This window comes from Solanum pennellii, chromosome 3 (genome assembly GCF_001406875.1).
Source record: "Solanum pennellii chromosome 3, SPENNV200".
Taxonomy (NCBI): Eukaryota; Viridiplantae; Streptophyta; class Magnoliopsida; order Solanales; family Solanaceae; genus Solanum; species Solanum pennellii.
Window position 1 is genome coordinate 65,704,522 of NC_028639.1, and position 18,346 is coordinate 65,722,867.

Here is an 18,346-nt window from a genome sequence, read left to right on the forward strand (position 1 = left end):
ATATATATATATATATATATATATATATATATATATATATTTGTTTTTGCCAGTAATTGCTATTTTAGTGAAATGAACTGTCAAATTGTCAGCCAAAAATACTATTCCCTTCGTTTTAATTATTTGATATGAGTTTTATATTAAAAATAATTAAGGTATTTAGTCTATAATAAATTATTGATATTTATGGGTTATAGATATCTGATTTTAAGATTAAATACGACACATAAAAATATGTTCTTATTTTTAAGATTGACAAATAAAAAATGTATCTTATAAAGTACATATCGCAATTAATCCTTGAGTTAACTAGCATGGTAGCTACGTAAATACATGTTATTATGCTTAAACTATGGTTAATTACAATTCTAATTAACGTTAATTATATCACTAAAAAAGTCCACAAAAAATTTACAAGCGATTATCAATAATTGAAAAGTAAATGAATAAACAAATTTTTATATACTTTGTTTGTAGTATTTTTTTTTTATACATATAAAGTGACTTTGACCAATTGGCCTACTTGATTCTTAATAATTCCACGTATTAATTAACCAAACATATTCTCGTGGTAGGTAATTTAAATAATCAGATATCCCTGAAACTTGGAGATTAAACTATTATTCTTGTTTTATAAAAATCATGTTATACCATTTAATTATTTAAATATAGTATTATTTTATGTCTCTCCACTTGTCATTATTCTTTTTTAAAATTTTTTATTTCTTCTGTTTGTGACATTCTTGCTGAAAAGACAGCTAATATCTGGATTGTCTATATGAAAGAGAAATCTTGACTGATTTTTTTTTTAAAAAAAAAGAAAAAATTTTGTGCCCTAAAAAAAAATATTTTTAGAAGATACGAGAATATCGTTTAATTTTATAATTTTAGATATGTTACGTGAAAAATTGAAATTAAAAAAGGCGGAGACACACATCAGTGTGTATTATTAAGTTGGAAATTGCGTGTAAGATTTGTATTTGATGAGATATCTGCCGACGGCTTTTACTTATTTGCCATATTTCTAATTTTGATTAAAAATTCTACCCCTAATTGTTGATTATCTAATTATTGTTGTTGACTGTTAACTTTTCTAATATTGATAATTTGAATATTCTATTATTAAGATCGGTTTAATTAAAATTTGATCATGTGATTCTAAAAAAAAAAAAGAAAAAAAATTGTGATGTAATTAATGAGATATTTCTATAATTGAGTATTGAATTTGATTTTGAAAAAATAACTTATCTAATAATGTGTTTTTTTAAGAAATACCTATAGGCTACGCGACGTGAATCTTGAGCCTATTGTATATCAAGTATCACACTTTTAGATTAAAAAAAAAAGCGAAGCTTTTTATTTTCTTCTTCGAGTATGTTAAGAAAAAGAAATTTTTAGACTAAAAGCAATTTGATATTAACCTAACAAAATGGAGAAATGAAAATTAGAAAAAGAAAGCTTAACTGCAAATAATGTTGATTAATGATTAACATATACTTATTCTCAAATTTAATTAAACCAATTTGGAATATGCATACAATTTTCAATCACTATCAATTTCATTTGCTACAATAATTTTTTCATTTTTGTCTTCACTTGCTAAATAATATATTGGATATAAAATGTCATTTCCAATCATAGAGGGTAAGAACAGATACATATTAATCAAAATTAGATGATATTGTTTAGATATTTTATGTTTTGTTGAAAAAAATCGTTCAAGTCTTTTTGGGTATTTTAAAAAAAAAAATTATTTATAGAAAATTTATATTATCAATTTTTACCTTAAACAAAATTTAATTATAAAAAATAATACATAAAGACGGTGTTTTAAGCATTAGAATTAGAAAATTAGTAAAGTAAAATATACAAAATGGTGGAAGAATTAATGCTCTTATTTTAGCGATTTAAATGGAAAAATTATGAAATGACTACACTTTTATATAGAAAAGTTTTAGGAAAAAAAACACATATAATGATATATGTTTTAAGCTAAATTGGCTTAATCTATTCTTAAGTATGGTGATATTATTGTTCCTCAATAAGTATATAAATTTTTTTCTTCTTCAAAATATCTTTTATATAATGAGTATTCAGTAATCCTAGATTAACACACATGAATAGTTATATCAATTATTGAACTAATAATATATTAACATGGTCTAAGATTATCCACGTTAAGTAAAAATATCTAATATGTGTAAATAATTATTTTTCTATTTATCACATGAATTTTACCTTTACATACAATTAATTTTATAATATTTTTATTTATTAGATATATTTCGATTTAACATGAAGCTATGGAAAATAAATAAATTTAAATTTTGAGATTTTCAATTATAAGTATATATCATTTATCTTGTAACTTTAAATATATTGAGAACTTAAAATTATAAAAATTATAATTTTTTTTAATGTATAAAAAAGTATTATTCGAAAAGTATGCCGAACAAATTGAAATTAGAAACAGTATAATATTGTACTAGTATGTCGTTAAATCCTTGAATTTAGCTACTAGTAGATCAATCAAACTCTTAGCTCTTACTCCAGGTATTACTCCACCATTTTTTCATGCATAAACAAGAATCAAAATCGAGAATTGGGAGGTAAAATGGTGCAATTTTCAGAGAAACTCAGGGGACTTGTGAACGATCGATGGCTAGTTTTTGTAGCTTCGATGTGGGTTCAGTCTTGTTCTGGAATTGGGTATTTGTTTGGAAGCATTTCTCCAGTGATCAAGAGTGGTATGGGTTATAACCAGAGGCAAATTGCCTTATTGGGTGTAGCTAAGGATTTGGGTGATGCCATTGGGTTCCTAGCTGGTATCTTGTGTGAAGTTTTGCCTATTTGGGCTGTTCTGTTCATTGGGGTTGTTCAGAATTTTGTTGGGTATGGTGTTGTTTGGTTGATTGTTGCTCACAAATTGCCTGCTTTGCCTCTTTGGGTGGTCAGTTCACTTTTCTTTGATTACTTATCTGTTTTCAGCTTTATAGAGTTTTGCAGTCTGGAATTTTACATTTTGTTTGCTTTGATTTGAAATTTGAGCTCTTACATTTCTTAGTAGACAGAGTAATTAACAGCGGCGAAGCTAGAAATTTCATTAAGGGTGTTCGAGATTTATTATGTATGAATCAAAAATAATTTTTGAGTTGTATAATTTTCTCCGTATGGAGTTGAGATAATTGACATCGTTACTTGCCTCCAAAAAATGGATATTATGTATTCTTGATTCTTTGGGTTGAGGGAAATTACATGAAGGATTTCATGTTGATTCTTTGGGTTGACGGAAATTGCAATTTCATGTACGCTGAATTGCTAATTAAAGTTTTACCTAAAAATGGAACAAGCCTGAAGAGTAGAGAAAATAATCATGGCAATTTTTAAGGTTTGTCCACTAGCAATATCTCTACGGACATTCGGGAGGATATCTGAACTTCTGGATTTTGTATTATTGGACATTCAGAAGATGCATGATATTTTGTATTATTGGATGTCAAACTTCTGGATTCTGACTTGTAGTTCTCGTTGATAACTTCAAAATGAGTAGAATATCAGTATACATGTTGATCAAGTTCTGATTATGAATCTCAAAGTCAAGTTCCTATGGTAATCGTTTCTGTCACTTCCTGATCTCCCCTCCTTTCCCCTCGTAGAAAATGGTAATCAAAAAACAAAGAAGGAAGCTAGATATCTTTCTCTTTTTAAAGTCCTTTCGGATGGATTCGACATGATAGTTTCTTTTGAGAACTTTAATATCACGGCTGAACAAGAAGGGGCTAAGCTGAGAAAGTAACTGCTGGATTTGGTTATTTTTATTCTCAGTGATCATGCATCTGCTTTCCTGGTGCTTTTACTGTCTTACCCAGGATATATCATTTGATAACATGCCAAATGCGGTTGAACTTTTTGAAATTTATGGCTTCTTAAAAAAGTAACTTCTCTTTTGTTTTGATGGTGGGATTCCGTTTCTTCTCCCCTTCTACAAATATAATTATGAGTGAAGCCTATATCGGCTTTGAGTTTCTCTTTTTGTAGCTTTTGGATTTGATTATAGATCTTCCGGTAGTGATTTTCTTTTGTCTGTGAGATATGGCCATGAAATATTGACACAACTACTTGTTCAGTGTCTTGAGATGTTCAATTCAGATTAGATATTACTGTCCAACCAACCACTTAACTTTTCAATTGTTCAATTTGTAAGCTAAGAAATGCTTAAAAGTGATTTCTTACATGAAACCAATCAAAACATGTTCAATGTACTTGATAAGAAAACATGCTCAATGTCTACAAAAGGTTGGGTTCCCTTTGATCCTGTATGTATTGCCACAATTCTGCAGTTTCCTCCCCCCTCTCTCTTTGTTTTTTTATAATGCAACAGTTCACTCTTTTGTAATATTTTATTAATTGAGGATCTTCTGTTTTTGCAGCTTTGCGTTTTAATATTTATTGGGACTAATGGTGAGACATACTTCAATACAGGAGCCTTAGTTTCCTGTGTACAGAATTTTCCTAAAAGCCGTGGTCCAATAGTGGGGATACTTAAAGGATTTGCTGGGCTAAGTGGTGCAATTTTGACACAAGTTTATGCTATGTTCAACTTTCCTGATCAAGCATCCCTTGTTTTCATGGTTGCTGTTGGGCCATCAATTGTAATTACCGCTGTGATGTTCTTGGTTAGACCTGTAGGTGGTCACAAACAAGTTAGACCTTCAGATCATTCGAGCTTCCTATTTATCTACAGCATTTGCGTTATCCTGGCAGCTTATCTGTTGGCAGTTTTGCTTCTTCAGGATTTAAGCAGTCTAAATGAGAATGTGGTAATCTTTTTGACAATTATCTTACTTATTTTAATAGTGCTTCCGATTATTATTCCTCTTTTTTTGGTTTTCTTCTCTGAACCAAGGCCGGTTTTGGAGGAGAGCCTTCTTCCTGAGCCAGAGAAACAAGGATCCTCTAGAATGGGGAGTTTCGTTCTCAGCCTCAGTGAGGTAGAAGATGAGAGGTCTTCTGAGGAAGACACACTCCCACCATCAGAAAGACAAAAGAGAATTGCACACTTGCAAGCTAAACTATACCAAGCAGCAGCAGAAGGAGCAGTTAGAGTCAAGCGGAGAAAAGGTCCACGCAGAGGAGAGGATTTCACTTTACTTCAGGCTCTAGTAAAGGCAGACTTTTGGCTTATTTTTCTCTCCCTAGTTCTAGCATCTGGTTCTGGTTTGACAGTGATTGATAATCTGGGTCAGATATCTCAGTCGTTAGGTTATTCTAACACCCACATATTTGTTTCAATGATAAGCATTTGGAACTTTCTTGGTCGTGTTGCTGGTGGATACTTCTCTGAGAATATAGTAAAGTATGTTTTCCAAGTTCCTAATTACCAATACAGTTTCTTCCTTATGGAAGCATTTTTTTCTGATGTTTTAACTTGTTTATAATGATTATCAGATACTATGCATACCCAAGACCTGTGGCAATGGCTGCAGTTCAAGTTGTTATGGCATTTGCTCTTTTCTTCTATGCTATGGGGTGGCCTGGTTCAATATATGTGGTTTCTGTGTTGATAGGACTCGGCTACGGAGCACACTGGGCTATTGTACCAGCTGCAGTCTCAGAACTTTTTGGATTGAAAAGCTTTGGTGCATTGTATAACTTCCTTACATTGGCTAGTCCAGCTGGTTCGCTGATATTTTCTGGTGTTATTGCTAGTGGTATATATGACTATCAGGCAAAGCAGCAACATGAACATCGGATTCAAGGTTCCGTACTGGGTCCGGGAGTGCCTCTTCTGAAGGATGACTTTCTTACTTGTTATGGTTCCATATGCTATTCACTCACAATGGGCATCATGTCAGGACTCTGCATCATTGCATTTATCTTGAGTATGATTGTTGTGCATCGAACGAAGAGGGTTTATGCACAACTCTATGGCAAGCCTCTAGCTTGAAGGATATTCAACTTAAGACACTCTGCAGTTTATATCATTCAAATGTATCCTCATTCCTTGGCAGATTACTCAAGCGATTTTGAGGAAAGAGAAGGCATCACAGATTTAATCTGCGCGTACGCCCCCGGAAACTTAAGCCTTTGTCATGTCTCTTTGTTTATAAACTATTTTAGAGTGTTCTTGACAAACACAACTTTTAGATTCCCAGTGAACCATATTATTCTGTCATGTAATCCAGTCTATGAAGCCTTCGAAACACAAGTGTTTTTGTTTTTGTTTTGCTGGAGATAACAGTCATTTGTAATTCTTGATCATATGTTAAGATCACTATTTGCGGTACAATGTTAAAATTTTGAAGAAATGGAGAATGTGTTTGTTCTATCATCTTCCTTACACTTGTCTGCTTCTGTCGTACGGGCATCTACACCGTTCTTCTTTGATATTCTAATCAAACGGGACGTGTAAAAAGATAGTAGCTTTAAAATTCATCAGTGTAGAAAGTTATGTAAAAGACAAATGTTAGTCGGTTTGTTGATCACGCAAACTCAAAAGTATGACATAGTGACAAGAATCTTGTAACTGAAAGTTTTGAGTATTTTTTTGAACATAATGCGTGAAAAAAGTGAATGCAAAACAAAACACATTCCATCAATATTAATTTAAAAACAAATAAAACACCCCTTGACGAAGAATTACAATCAAAATACTTTTTCGTAAATAGTTTAACCATGGTTAAAAACTAACCATGGTGAGAGGTTTAAACCAACCCCCCTCCCCCCAACTACAAACAAAATAAAAATAAATAGAGCATGCCAATAGCCAAACCTGAAAAATGTACTATACTTAAATTCAGGAAAAACAAAACCTTTTTTCTTTCTCTTCTCTTTGCCGAAGAAATGGTTTTCTACTTTACCAGCCAACAAATTTCTCTAGGGTTTTCGAAATTCTGAATTGATCATCACTCTCTCTAGCTTCAAACGGTAGAAAGATTGTTTTTTTTGACAACGATTCACTCTATTCGGTTCAACATTGCTTCGTTTTGTAGGTATACTTCATTTAATAAAATGCTTCGTTGTTTTTATGCATGGTTGCATTCAGATTGTTGCAACTGATTTCTGCATATCCGTTTATGAGGAAGATGATTTCTGCATCAATTTATGTGTACTTACGTGTTGTATAATATCTATCTCTGTCTGTGTGTGTTTTTGTCTGCATTTTTGGATAAAGCCCTTGTTTTTTTGTTTTTTTTTCTTAAGCGGTGGTGAGTGTAGATGACTTTGGAATATGAGGGGTTTAGTTATCTTACTGATTTAATGTTGATTGAAGGCTTTGAAATTTTTTATATGGATTCCTCTAATTAATAAGTAGATTCTTGAAGTGTATCTGAGTTGAGTACTTTTGGTTTTTGAAGCTTTGATAGTGGGATTCTTTCTAGATTCTGTGGTGAATGATTTTACAAAGAAGGGAAAAAATGCTATTTTTGAAGTGTATGATCTGAAATTCTGTAACGTCTGTATAAGGAAGTAGAATTTCAGAATCATAAAAGGAAGCTTGTGTTTTTTGTCTGAATATAATGGATCACATGAGAAATCTGAATACATGAACTTTATTAGTACATACGGTGATTCGACGGTGGAATGAGCATGAAGAGATGTAATTTGTGGTTTCATAACCAATTCAGTTACTATTTATGTGCTTAGAGAAACTTGAATGATATTCAGAATTGCTTTTCACGCCATTGTAAATAAGGTTCAAAAGGTCGGTAAGCAGCTTATTAGTTTCCCATGATTGTTTGACCTGTTTCCTTTAGATTTCGGCACATGATGCATGGGTTCTTGTTTGTACTTTTCTGGTGTTTATGGAAATCGTACAGTGCATTAATTCATGATATCCATGAAAAATGTAATCAAACCTATAGTTTCACATTCAATCTGGTTGCTTTTCGTTTTTTAAGTCGTCGTTACTTTGTAATACTTGTACCCTTTTTTCTTTTATGGTATATTTCTGGCTCTCAAGTTTGCAGTTTCTGTGACTTGCATTTTGTAATGATTGTATTATAGGGTTTGAAGAGTCAAAGACAGTTCTTCTCCAGAGTATTTGTGTGAAATAAACTTCACACAATAACCAGGGTCTCGAGTGTTGCTCCATTTTTGCTGGTTGAATCTGAGGGAGACAATACCATTTGCTCTTTGTGGTCTGCCAAAGTTGTCGGCAAATGGAATGTAACAAAGATGAAGCTGTCCGGGCCAAAGAAATTGCTGAGCAGAAATTAACCATGAAGGACATAACCGGAGCTCAAAAGTTTGCTTTGAAGGCTCAAAATCTGTTTCCAGGCCTTGATGGTCTTTCTCAGTTCCTGGAAGTGGTCAATGTGTATGTTGCTCATGAGAAGAAGACTGATGGTGAAGTGGATTTTTACAGCGTCCTTTCTGTAGAGCCCTCAGCTGATGAAGAAACTATAAGGAAACACTACAGAAGGCTTGCTCTAGCTCTTCACCCTGATAAAAATCATTCTGTTGGGGCAGATGGGGCGTTTAAGATTATATCTGAAGCATGGAACTTCTTGTCTGATAAAAGCAAAAGAATGATCTATGACAGTAAGCGTGCTTTGAGGAATGCATCCATGCAAGCCAACCAGCACGGATTTTCTAATTTCTCCATGAGCTCAGCAAGTGCAAGAAAGTCAACAAACGCTAATTTCCAGCCCGTTCCGGTGGCTCCCCAGTCATCAAAAGTTGAGTCATTCTGGACATTATGCAATCTATGCCAGATACGGTATGAATATTTAAAGATTCACCGAAACAAAATTATTATGTGCCCCAAATGTCACCAGCCTTTTCATGCAAGGGACGTAGGTGCTCCTGTGAAAGATCAAGGTTCAACTTTTCCATGGCCTTCCCGCCAGCAGCAGCAGGGTACAAAATCTGCTGCTAATGAATCTTCTGCTTCAGGTGTCTCTACAGCATCAAATTCAGAACAAACTGGATATTCTGGCTTTGGCTCAACAGTTGGAGAAAAAACTCAGCAGGATCGAATTTTTAAGAAGAGAGATGCAAATGGTGCGCAGGCCGCTACAGCTAAGCAAGCTGCACACCCTGGGAAGAGAACTCATGCAGAAGCGGCTTCAAGTGCAGCGAACCCAGCTTTTCGGAAGAAAAGCAATCCATTCTTGAAAACTGATGCAGGTTTTGTTCTTGATTCAGTTTACTCTAGTTCAAAAGCTGACAGGCTAATAAAAAAGAGACGCACAGCTGAGTTGAAGTCTAAATTTCAAGGTGCGGGAACCATAAATGATATGGCTGCAAAAGGTGGATCTAGCCAAGGAAACATACATGGAAATGAGAATGGTGTTTTGAGAGCTGAGAGGGTTGCCACTGTGGGAAGTAACAAACCTAGGAGTTCAGCGGAGTTATCCAATATAGAAATTCGCAATATGCTGATGAAAAAGGCAAGGATGGAGATCAAGAAGAAGCTAAAAGAATGGAGCACAACTGGTGCTTCTCGAACATCATCTAAGAAGGAAAAAGAAGTAGAAATGAAGAAGCAAATTATCAAAAATGATCTGAGAAGGAATAAGAATAAAGCTGCTCATGATGTTGTGGTGGATTCCAAAATATTACGCAAGAAGGAAAATTTGCCTGTCTTTAGTGCTCCTACTGACTTAGAATCAGAAGCTAAGTCAATGACTGTTCCGGATCCGGACTTCCATGATTTTGACAAGGATAGAACGGAACAATCTTTTCATGATAAACAAGTATGGGCTGCTTATGATAATGATGATGGCATGACACGTTATTATGCTTTGATTCACAAAGTGATATCTAGAAAGCCATTTGAAGTGCAATTGAGCTGGCTGAACTCCAGAAACACCTCTGAATTTGGTCCAATGAATTGGATTGGTTCAGGCTTCCTCAAGACCTGTGGAAATTTCAGGATAGGCAGGCATGAAGTCAATAAGACGCTCAATTCTTTCTCCCACAAGGTCAAGTGGGTGAAAGGGGTGGGAGGTGTCATTCAAATTTCCCCCCGAAAGGGGGATGTTTGGGCGCTGTACAGGTATTGGTCTCCTCACTGGAATGAGCTTACTCCTGATGATATGATACACTATTATGATGTGGTGGAAGTGCTTGACGACTACACTGAGAAGGAAGGTGTTACAGTTGCTCCATTAGTCAAAGTAGCTGGCTTTACGTCAGTATTCCGTCAACGTTTGGACCCTAAATATCTTCTCCATATTCCAAGGGAAGAGATGTTTCGCTTCTCTCATCAGGTCCCTTCATATTTGCTCACAGACCAAGAAGCTCCAAATGCTCCCACTGGTTGCTGGGAGTTGGATCCTGCGGCCTTGCCCTTAGAATTTCTTAGAGTCATGACAGACACTGAAATAGAGGCTCGTGGAAAAGTTGCAGATACTTCAAAGTTGGAAAGGACATGTGGTGAAAGCAAAGAGAAGGAGAAGTCCTATGTGGTTGGTGACAACAGTGTGACAAAGGGCGAAGAGACTCCCAGAGATTCCATGAGTGTTGTCAAACAACCCATGGTGACATATTCAAGAAAGAAGAAGGAGAAAGCAGAAGCAAGTACCATTGAAACCAAGAGAGAGAAAAGCTAGTTGCTGCTAAAGGCTTTCTAGCCAATGATCAAGTAATTTTGGTGCTTTCTGTAGTTTCAGCTCGAACCTCCTTGTTTGATTGCTAATGATAGGGTAGTATAGATAAAGAAGACAATCCAGCACCCAAGTGAACATTTGGCCTTGATTTTTGTGCTTCTATAGGTTTACCAGATCAAGAAAGAGCTATACTGTAAAAAACCTGAATCATACTGTATATTTCAAGTTCTTTTCTTAAGTAACTTCTGGATTATAAATTTTCTTAACCATCTTATGTTCACAATTGCTTTTCTTTTCCTGTTTCTTTTTAGTGTATTTGATGGGCTATGGGTGCTGTTCTCGTGAAGGTGCACTACAGGGATCTCAAACCACTTTCAACATAGAGTGTTAATCATTTCTCCGTTTTTGCCATAGTCCGAATGATTTTTCTTTTGTCTTTCTTCCTATTTTATAACTTCAGCTTCTTAGCTTTTCTTATTTCTGGTTCTTATATTGCTACATGTGCATAGAGCTAGCCCATAAACCAACCACTTTTGCATGCAGACTCATTATATCCACTTATCGTTACTTGTATATTGAAGTGTGATTCCTGTAAGTCTATAAGTTGTGTAATTCAGTAGTTCTTGTTACTTGCTTATCGTCTATGAATTTGAAGTGCGATATTGGTAGAAATTGAGCCCACTGGCCATTTTTGGCTTTGTTTTTTTTGAAATGGTCATTTTCTACTCCTGAAGTTTGATGTGTGAATTTATCATGGGCTTAGGAAGAAATGACTTCCAAAGTGGGATCACTGCATACTGTGGAAGAAAATCCTGCTATAAAAAGATTTGAATATTTAATTCCTTTCTTGAAAGACTTGAATATTAAATAAAAGTGTCCTTGCAACTCCATTGATTGAAGTAATAATTTGGGAGTTATTCTCCATCAACTTGCTTCTTTAGTTGACCCAATTATTCTCCTTTCATGAACCCTGAACCATGCAGTACATATAACACAAATATTGTGTTAAAAGCAGTTATTGAATCATTTAATTCAAAAAGAATTCCAAAATATTGTTCATGAGCAAGTATGTATTAAATGTATATAAACATATGGAGTAATTCATAGGATTCATCTACTTGATGTTGACGAATACACAAGGGTAGGCATATAGGCAGAGTATATAGAAAAGAACATGATGAAACACATATTGAAGGTTTTTGATAAACTTTTATCATTTTCTCGTAATCAGCTTATAAAAGTTTTGTTATCCCTGCTTTATTTTTTGGGTGTAACAATAGATTATATGGTCCTAAGGTTTTTTCTTTTTATTTTTAGAAGTTGAGACTTTGAACATTCTATTTGGGTCTTCAGTGTAACAAGCTTGCAAAATTCAAAGAAAAAAAATAATCTGAAGTCTTGAAACATACTTCTTGCAAGAGGACCCCCTCGCATTTCATTGTAAACTGAAAAACATATAAGATGGAAAGAGAGATGAAGAGAAAAGAGAGGGGTCCAAGAAAAAGCTCATAAATATGAAGTTTGAAGATGCAAAAGGGCTTCATGTGGTCATTGTATCTTATATATGTAATAAGTGTAAGAATCCACATGATACATGAACGATGTTAAAGAATATCGATCGTAGTTGATTAAATTGTAGTCTGACTCATTTGAGCATATTATTTTTGTAAAATTTCAATTGCTTTTCTGTACTAATAATCAGTGGATTCGTCTGGATTGGGAGATTCAATGATGCCCTCCAGGTTCTAAGAATGTATTTTTCTTGTTTTGGCACAGCTTGATCATGTCTATGATTTCTATTTCAAGGAATTTCCGAAGGTGATGATTCGGACCTGTTGCCTATTTTCAATTCATCCAGTATCTTGTTGTAATTTGCAATGGTGAACTCTCAGCAAGTTTCTATTGAAGCCGTCAAATGATTGAGTTGGACCGGATTTTTTCTTGTTCTAGCCCTGAATTTTCTATACTAGGTACGGTTCGAGTTGTTATGGCATTGCAGCCTGGCAGGTACCATCTTGGAATCAGATGGGTGGGTAAAACAAGTATTATTTTTATATTTGATGAAGTACACCAAATTTGTTTTCTTTTGTGTAGATGATGAAGCAAAGCAAGCCTGCTTTCTCTTGTGCAGATTTTGCTTTGCTTTTATTTGCAAGTTCTCCTGTTAGATTGCATACCCTCTACATGTTGAAGCTTTACCCAGACTTCTTCATATGAAGTTTCTCGATTGGCCACCCTTAATTCTTGTGTTAATAGTGCAGTCTGTTTGTCATCGGATTTCAGAAACTCTTTGATTTCAACTAGCGCATTTATCGTTCTGGAATCCGTAGTCTCAATATTGTTGAATTTTGCTGCCTGGATGAACATGATAATAATTCCTACTTTGTTTTTTTCTTTTGTTTATCAAGGATTGGTTTTCTTAACATAATGGAATAGGCAGTGCTCATTGTGGTAATACAATTATATACAGAATTTGTCTCCAGTTTCTAGGCTATCATTATCGTTCTTTCAAGGTCATTTTGGTGCTCCTTCCATGCAGATTGTCAGCTTCTAGAATAGGGTGATTGGCTCTTTATCTTATTCTTCATGTTGGTTCATTTCATATGGGGAGATGAGGTCCTCCGAACTTTGCACTCATTACTGACCCTATCTTTCTGTGCTTGCAGTTGCAGGAACTTATATTTTTTTTTGGTCTCCCCAAAGTATGAACTGCAGTTTTTTTTTGTCAAGATGCTTATGTCTTTGATCCCAGGCACGAAGTTGTCAAGGACTGCGGGGGATTGCTACTGTCTAAGCTGCTTTTATCCGTGAAGTTGTGGTACTGCTACTTTTGCCTGCATTCCTTTGTCTATCACTTTTAGATTGTTTTAAGTAATGATTTGGAGTAGAACACATGGAAAGTTGATTGATATTATTGGATGTGGATATGCACCTCTAATTACAAGCTCTCAGAAAAGTTACACTTGCTGATTTTTAAAAAGGAACAATTTAGAAGTCTTATCTGTTGGTCTGATAATTTTGGAAGTCTGGTCTGTCGTCTGACTTAGGGATGCCAATTTGAAGATGGTAATAGGGAGTTCTTGCAGGGACAATTCCTGTTGTCTTTCATTGCCCCTGGTAGAGGTTCGGAGCTTAACATTTTTGTTTTCCTTTGGTGTCTAGTTTGTTATGTCTTCCTTCTTGGGGGTTGTGATGTGATTTTTCCTCTACATTGTGGGATATAGGTTATCCATTTGCAAATGGATCAATTGATTTAGTGGAATCGTTTGGGTACTCAAGCATGTGTTCAGGTGTTGAAAAGTTAGTCGTGTGATTATTTCTGTTCTGCTTGATAATTATAGATGTGATTGGTGAAGCCCTGAAGTATGGATTTTTGCACTGCTTGATCGCATTTGGAGTTCTTTTTGGGGTCAGTCATGGAGGAGATTTCTGATTATTTCTGTTCTGATTGACAGTGATAAATATGATTGGTGAAGATATGAAATTTGGCATGGTTTGATCGCATTTGAGTTTCTTTTTGGGGTCCGTCAGGTACATTAAGTTCATAGGTTTGTACATGCTGCTTCATCTTTTTTTTTTTTTTGTGAAAGTAATCTATCAATGTTTCTATTGATTTTACTATTGCTCTCTCTTATGTTGGGTTCCTTCCCAGGTGTGGTCAGAGTTGTTATGGATATGGATGCATGGGTGGGCATCTCGGATTTCGAATGCAGTTTCATGTGGTCTGAGTTGCTCATGAAACCTTAGTGAGTCCATAGGTTCAATATTAATTGGAGCTTCTCCGAGACTGATGGCATTTGAAGTCACCCCGATTGGATACTAAAAAGTTTCTTCTTTGAATCGCAGTGCTGCTTTACTTTCCTCCAGAATTTCTTCAAATTCATATGAGCTTTTATCGATCACGACTCTGTAGTTGTTGAAGTCAGATGCAATAATGCTGTAGCTATATTTAGTCTTTCTGTTGTTTATCATGGCTTAGTTTTTGATGAATAAAGTGCACGTGGGTCTTATGAATTTAGTTACTGCAGTTTGTTTTGGTTTTACTACAAAATCAGGTGATTCTCTCTCTGGTCTCTTTATGTAATTATTTCCTAAATGGCATAATAAGGAGCTCTGGGAATCTCAGACTAGTAACTTCGCTTCCACTATGGTGAGATCTTGTCAGCGTCTAGGAAAGGCGGTTTCTCTCTTTAGTCTCTTTACGTTTGATGATTTTCTGGTTGATTAGGTTGTGCGAACTTCAGTATCCATAACTGGACCAAGTTTGTAGTTCACTGTTTCTTTCTACTTCTGGGATTGCCCTGTCATGTTTTTCGCTCGTCTTACAAGTTATGGTTTACCCATTTTGCGTTCTTTTCAATCAGCTGGTCCAGCTTGCCCTTTTGGAAAGGGAGATTCATGCATGAATCAGGTTTCGGGAGTTCCAAGTGTTCGCTCTGGTGTGAAGGTTCAATCATGTGATTATCTTCTTCATGATTACGTAACAATTTGATCTCGTGTGGGATCCCTAGTTCAATCATGGATGTGTTTCTGACTTCGGCCTCTTTCAGTACTTTAACTTATATGATCTCGTAATTTCGGTTTGAGATTGTGACGTCACATATTTGGCTGTGGGACAAGAATTGGATCATTGTTTATTTACACTAGGTGATCATCGAATTAATGAGTCTGAGAAGCTTACCTTGTGTTCTTTTCAGGTTATGTTGCAGCTTTTTAGCCCGATGCTGGAAACAGAAACAGTATCGAACGAAAGTTGATCGACTCTCCATACAGTAAAAACACTTCATTTGGATATTTGAGTGAGTAGAAATGGTGCTTTTGAGTTTTGAGTAAAAGCACTCCCCTTAGTACAAGTACTAACATCCACATACTTTGTGTTTCATATATTTTTCAAGAATCGCTCAAGAACACTGAAGAGGAAGAATTTCTAGTGTTCCTTCAAAAGGTAATTTCTAGCCTTTTTTCCTTTTAACTATGATGAACATATGTGTATTATGAAGGTATTTTAGAAATTGAAAATATTAGCATTTGGGAAAGAAGATAATGAATAGTAAATTAGAGCTAGGAATGAGTTCAATAATTATTTAAATGACCTCGAGAATACTATTTATTGAATTACTAAACTCAGTTTATGAAAGGAATGAGAATACTATTTGAGTGTGTTTAGGAAAGCTAAGAGAGGTAATGTTGGTCTGGATTCATTGGAGCGATCGAACCTTACCATCTATGTTTTTAACATTATAAATGTTTTGTGCCATCTTATGTTATTGAATGTGCATATATTTGTGTCGTGAAAGTACTATAGGTCTACAATTAAAGAAAAAATATTTCGCGAGAACCATAGTCATTATTGCTTATGTGTACCATATATTGTCCATAAAGACACCTTATCGTAAATTTTCTCACAATATTGGGTGAGACAGGCGATGGTCATATATGTCATCAAAACTTTACACCAGATTAGTTGAAAAAGTTAAGGTAAATGAAAATTAAGGACTTCATTCTTGAAAAGGGAGGAAAACGAAAAAACTCATAAATAGTATTTTCAATTTGTTATTCAGAAAACAGAAAAGGAAACATTTGTTTTTGCATCTTCACCAAAAAAGCAAGAATCTATATACTTAGTTGGGTTCTTTTAGTAAGAAAGTCAAAGTTAACTAAATCTAAAATAGAGATTGTAGATATTATTTAGAAGTCACATATGAATTTCTATCTATTCAAGGACGTATAAATTATAGTCTGAAATTCAGAACTTTTCTCGGGATGTGACTTGAAAGACCGAAGAAATTTTAAGGAAGAAATTTAGTAAGGAAAATTATATAGCCCAACTCTTTGTTTCTGCAGGGACAAAATCATATATTAATCATTAGAACTTTACACCAGATTCATAATCATCAACTCAATGCTAGCTTCATTATTTTCATTACGTTAGTTGGAAAAGTTAAAGATAAATGAAAACTGCGGACTTCATTCTGGGAAAAGGAGGAACCAAAAAGCCTCATAAATAGCAAAAAATAGAAAAGGAAGTTGGTAAATGGTGACAAATATTAGTATTTGCACCTTCACTCAAAAACCAAGAATCAAAATCTTGAACACTAAACTATTTTCCTTATTTACTTGCGTTCTTTTAATAAGAAAGTAAAAGTGAACTTTCATAAAAAAAGAAAGTAAAAGTTAAATAAGTTTGAATATTTTTTTGATATTCTGATGAAGTCAAATATGAATTCCAATCTATTCAAGGAAGTATAATTTGAACGTCAGAAATTCAAAAAAACTCTCAGGATATGATTTAAAAGATTTGAAGAATGTAAAAGGAAGAAAATTTAGCAAGGAAAATTTTTGTTAATGTTTATAGCCCAAATATCGGTTCAGCAGTTGCAAAACTTGACTAAATCATATTTGTCATTAAAACTTTATGCCATATTCTTAAGCATCAACTTCATTGTTTAGTATGTTAATTAAAAAAGTAAGGGTCAATGAAAACTAAGGAATTCATTCTTGAAAAATGAAAAACTTCATAAATAATACTTTCAATTTATACTCAAAAAAAGGAAACAGTTCATAAATGGTGATCTGAATATTAGTATTTGTACCTTCACCAAAAAAATAAAGAAGCAAAATATTTAGAAAGGAAAATTACAATTAATGTGTATAGCCAAAATAATATTTTGGAAAATTGAATTAAATATTAACCATGGTACGGGTTTAACCTCTTGGAAACCCCTCCTCCAACTATAAAAGGTGAAAACAAAGGGAGCTAGGCCAAACATGAGAAGAACACTTCACTTTAGGAGAACAAAACTTTTTCTCGCTTTTTTTCTCTCTTTTTGATCAACTTTATGCACCAAAAAATATATTTTTTCGGGTGGAAATTCAACAAACTGGTCTCACTAAACAGTTCACCTATCCTTCCTTTTGCAGGTAAACTAACTTTTAATCAAATGCTTCTGTGTTGTTTCATGCATGGCTTCATTCAAATTGCTGTAACTATTTTCTGCAGTTGTTCTTGTGAAGAAGATAATTTATGCATGAGTTCATATATACATGTATGTGTATATGTGTATCTATGTGATCATTTTATATAACCTTTTCTTTTTTCTTTTTATCTGTGTTGCTAAATGACTTTGGAATTCGAGGATCTTGTTATCTTTCTGAATTCATGTCTAATACTTTTTGGGTTTTGAAGCTTTGATTGTGAGATTCTGTTATACATTTTGTGGTGAATGTTTTTACAAAGTGTCATTATTGAAACTTCTATAATCATAAAATGGTATCTACTACTTTTCAGTTTTGAATGATTTAAGAATGAAGATTTAGGATGTCTCTCCGAGTTATCAAATCTTTCTTTAGTTTTGGAGAAAATAATTTACATAGATTTTATTTTTTTGTTTTTACAAAGCAATTAATATAGAGAATTTTCGGAGAAGAGTGATGATAGACGTTATTGCAAGTTCCTCTCTCTCTTCTTACTAATCAGGTTCAATTTCCGTAAGTTCAGAATCTTTCACGAGTTCTTGTTTTTGCTTTTCCGGTGTTTGTGGAAATCGTAGAGTGCATTAATTCATGACATCCATGAGAAATGTAATCAAACCTATAGTAGTTTCACACTCAATCCTGCTTGCTTTTCGTTAAAGTCACTGTTACTTTTGTGTTATTAGTACCCTTTTTTCTTTTATGGTACTACTTTTGGCTTTCAAGTTTGTTGTCTTTGTGACTTGTACTTTTGTAATGGTTGTTTTCTAGGTTTTGAACAATCTAAGACAGTTCAGGCAACAGCGTTGTAGGCAAAA

General features: G+C 34.2%; 2 protein-coding genes across 2 annotated transcripts; both read left to right on the plus strand.

The window, feature by feature from the left end:
• Positions 1 to 2,436: 2,436 nt before the first annotated feature.
• Positions 2,437 to 6,331, plus strand: LOC107014479 (protein NUCLEAR FUSION DEFECTIVE 4-like). Its single transcript, XM_015214406.2, has 3 exons — positions 2,437 to 2,950; positions 4,431 to 5,356; positions 5,449 to 6,331. The coding sequence occupies exons 1-3, from the start codon at positions 2,615 to 2,617 to the stop codon at positions 5,945 to 5,947; spliced, it is 1,761 nt and encodes a 586-aa protein (XP_015069892.1). The 5' UTR covers positions 2,437 to 2,614; the 3' UTR covers positions 5,948 to 6,331.
• Positions 6,332 to 6,795: 464 nt separating this feature from the next.
• On the plus strand, positions 6,796 to 10,788 carry LOC107014017. The gene is made up of 2 exons (XM_015213883.2): positions 6,796 to 6,992; positions 8,008 to 10,788. Exon 2 carries the CDS (start codon positions 8,163 to 8,165, stop codon positions 10,557 to 10,559), a length of 2,397 nt encoding a protein of 798 aa, XP_015069369.1. The 5' UTR covers positions 6,796 to 6,992; positions 8,008 to 8,162; the 3' UTR covers positions 10,560 to 10,788.
• The last annotated feature ends 7,558 nt before the right edge of the window (positions 10,789 to 18,346 follow it).

Coding starts and splice junctions, on each gene's coding strand:
- LOC107014479 (XM_015214406.2), top strand. CDS start 2,615: ATGGTGCAATTTTCAGAGAAACTCAGGGGACTTGTGAACGATCGATGG. Junction 2,951..4,430: donor CTGCTTTGCCTCTTTGGGTG/GTCAGTTCACTT, acceptor CTGTTTTTGCAG/CTTTGCGTTTTAATATTTAT. Junction 5,357..5,448: donor TTCTCTGAGAATATAGTAAA/GTATGTTTTCCA, acceptor AATGATTATCAG/ATACTATGCATACCCAAGAC.
- LOC107014017 (XM_015213883.2), top strand. CDS start 8,163: ATGGAATGTAACAAAGATGAAGCTGTCCGGGCCAAAGAAATTGCTGAG.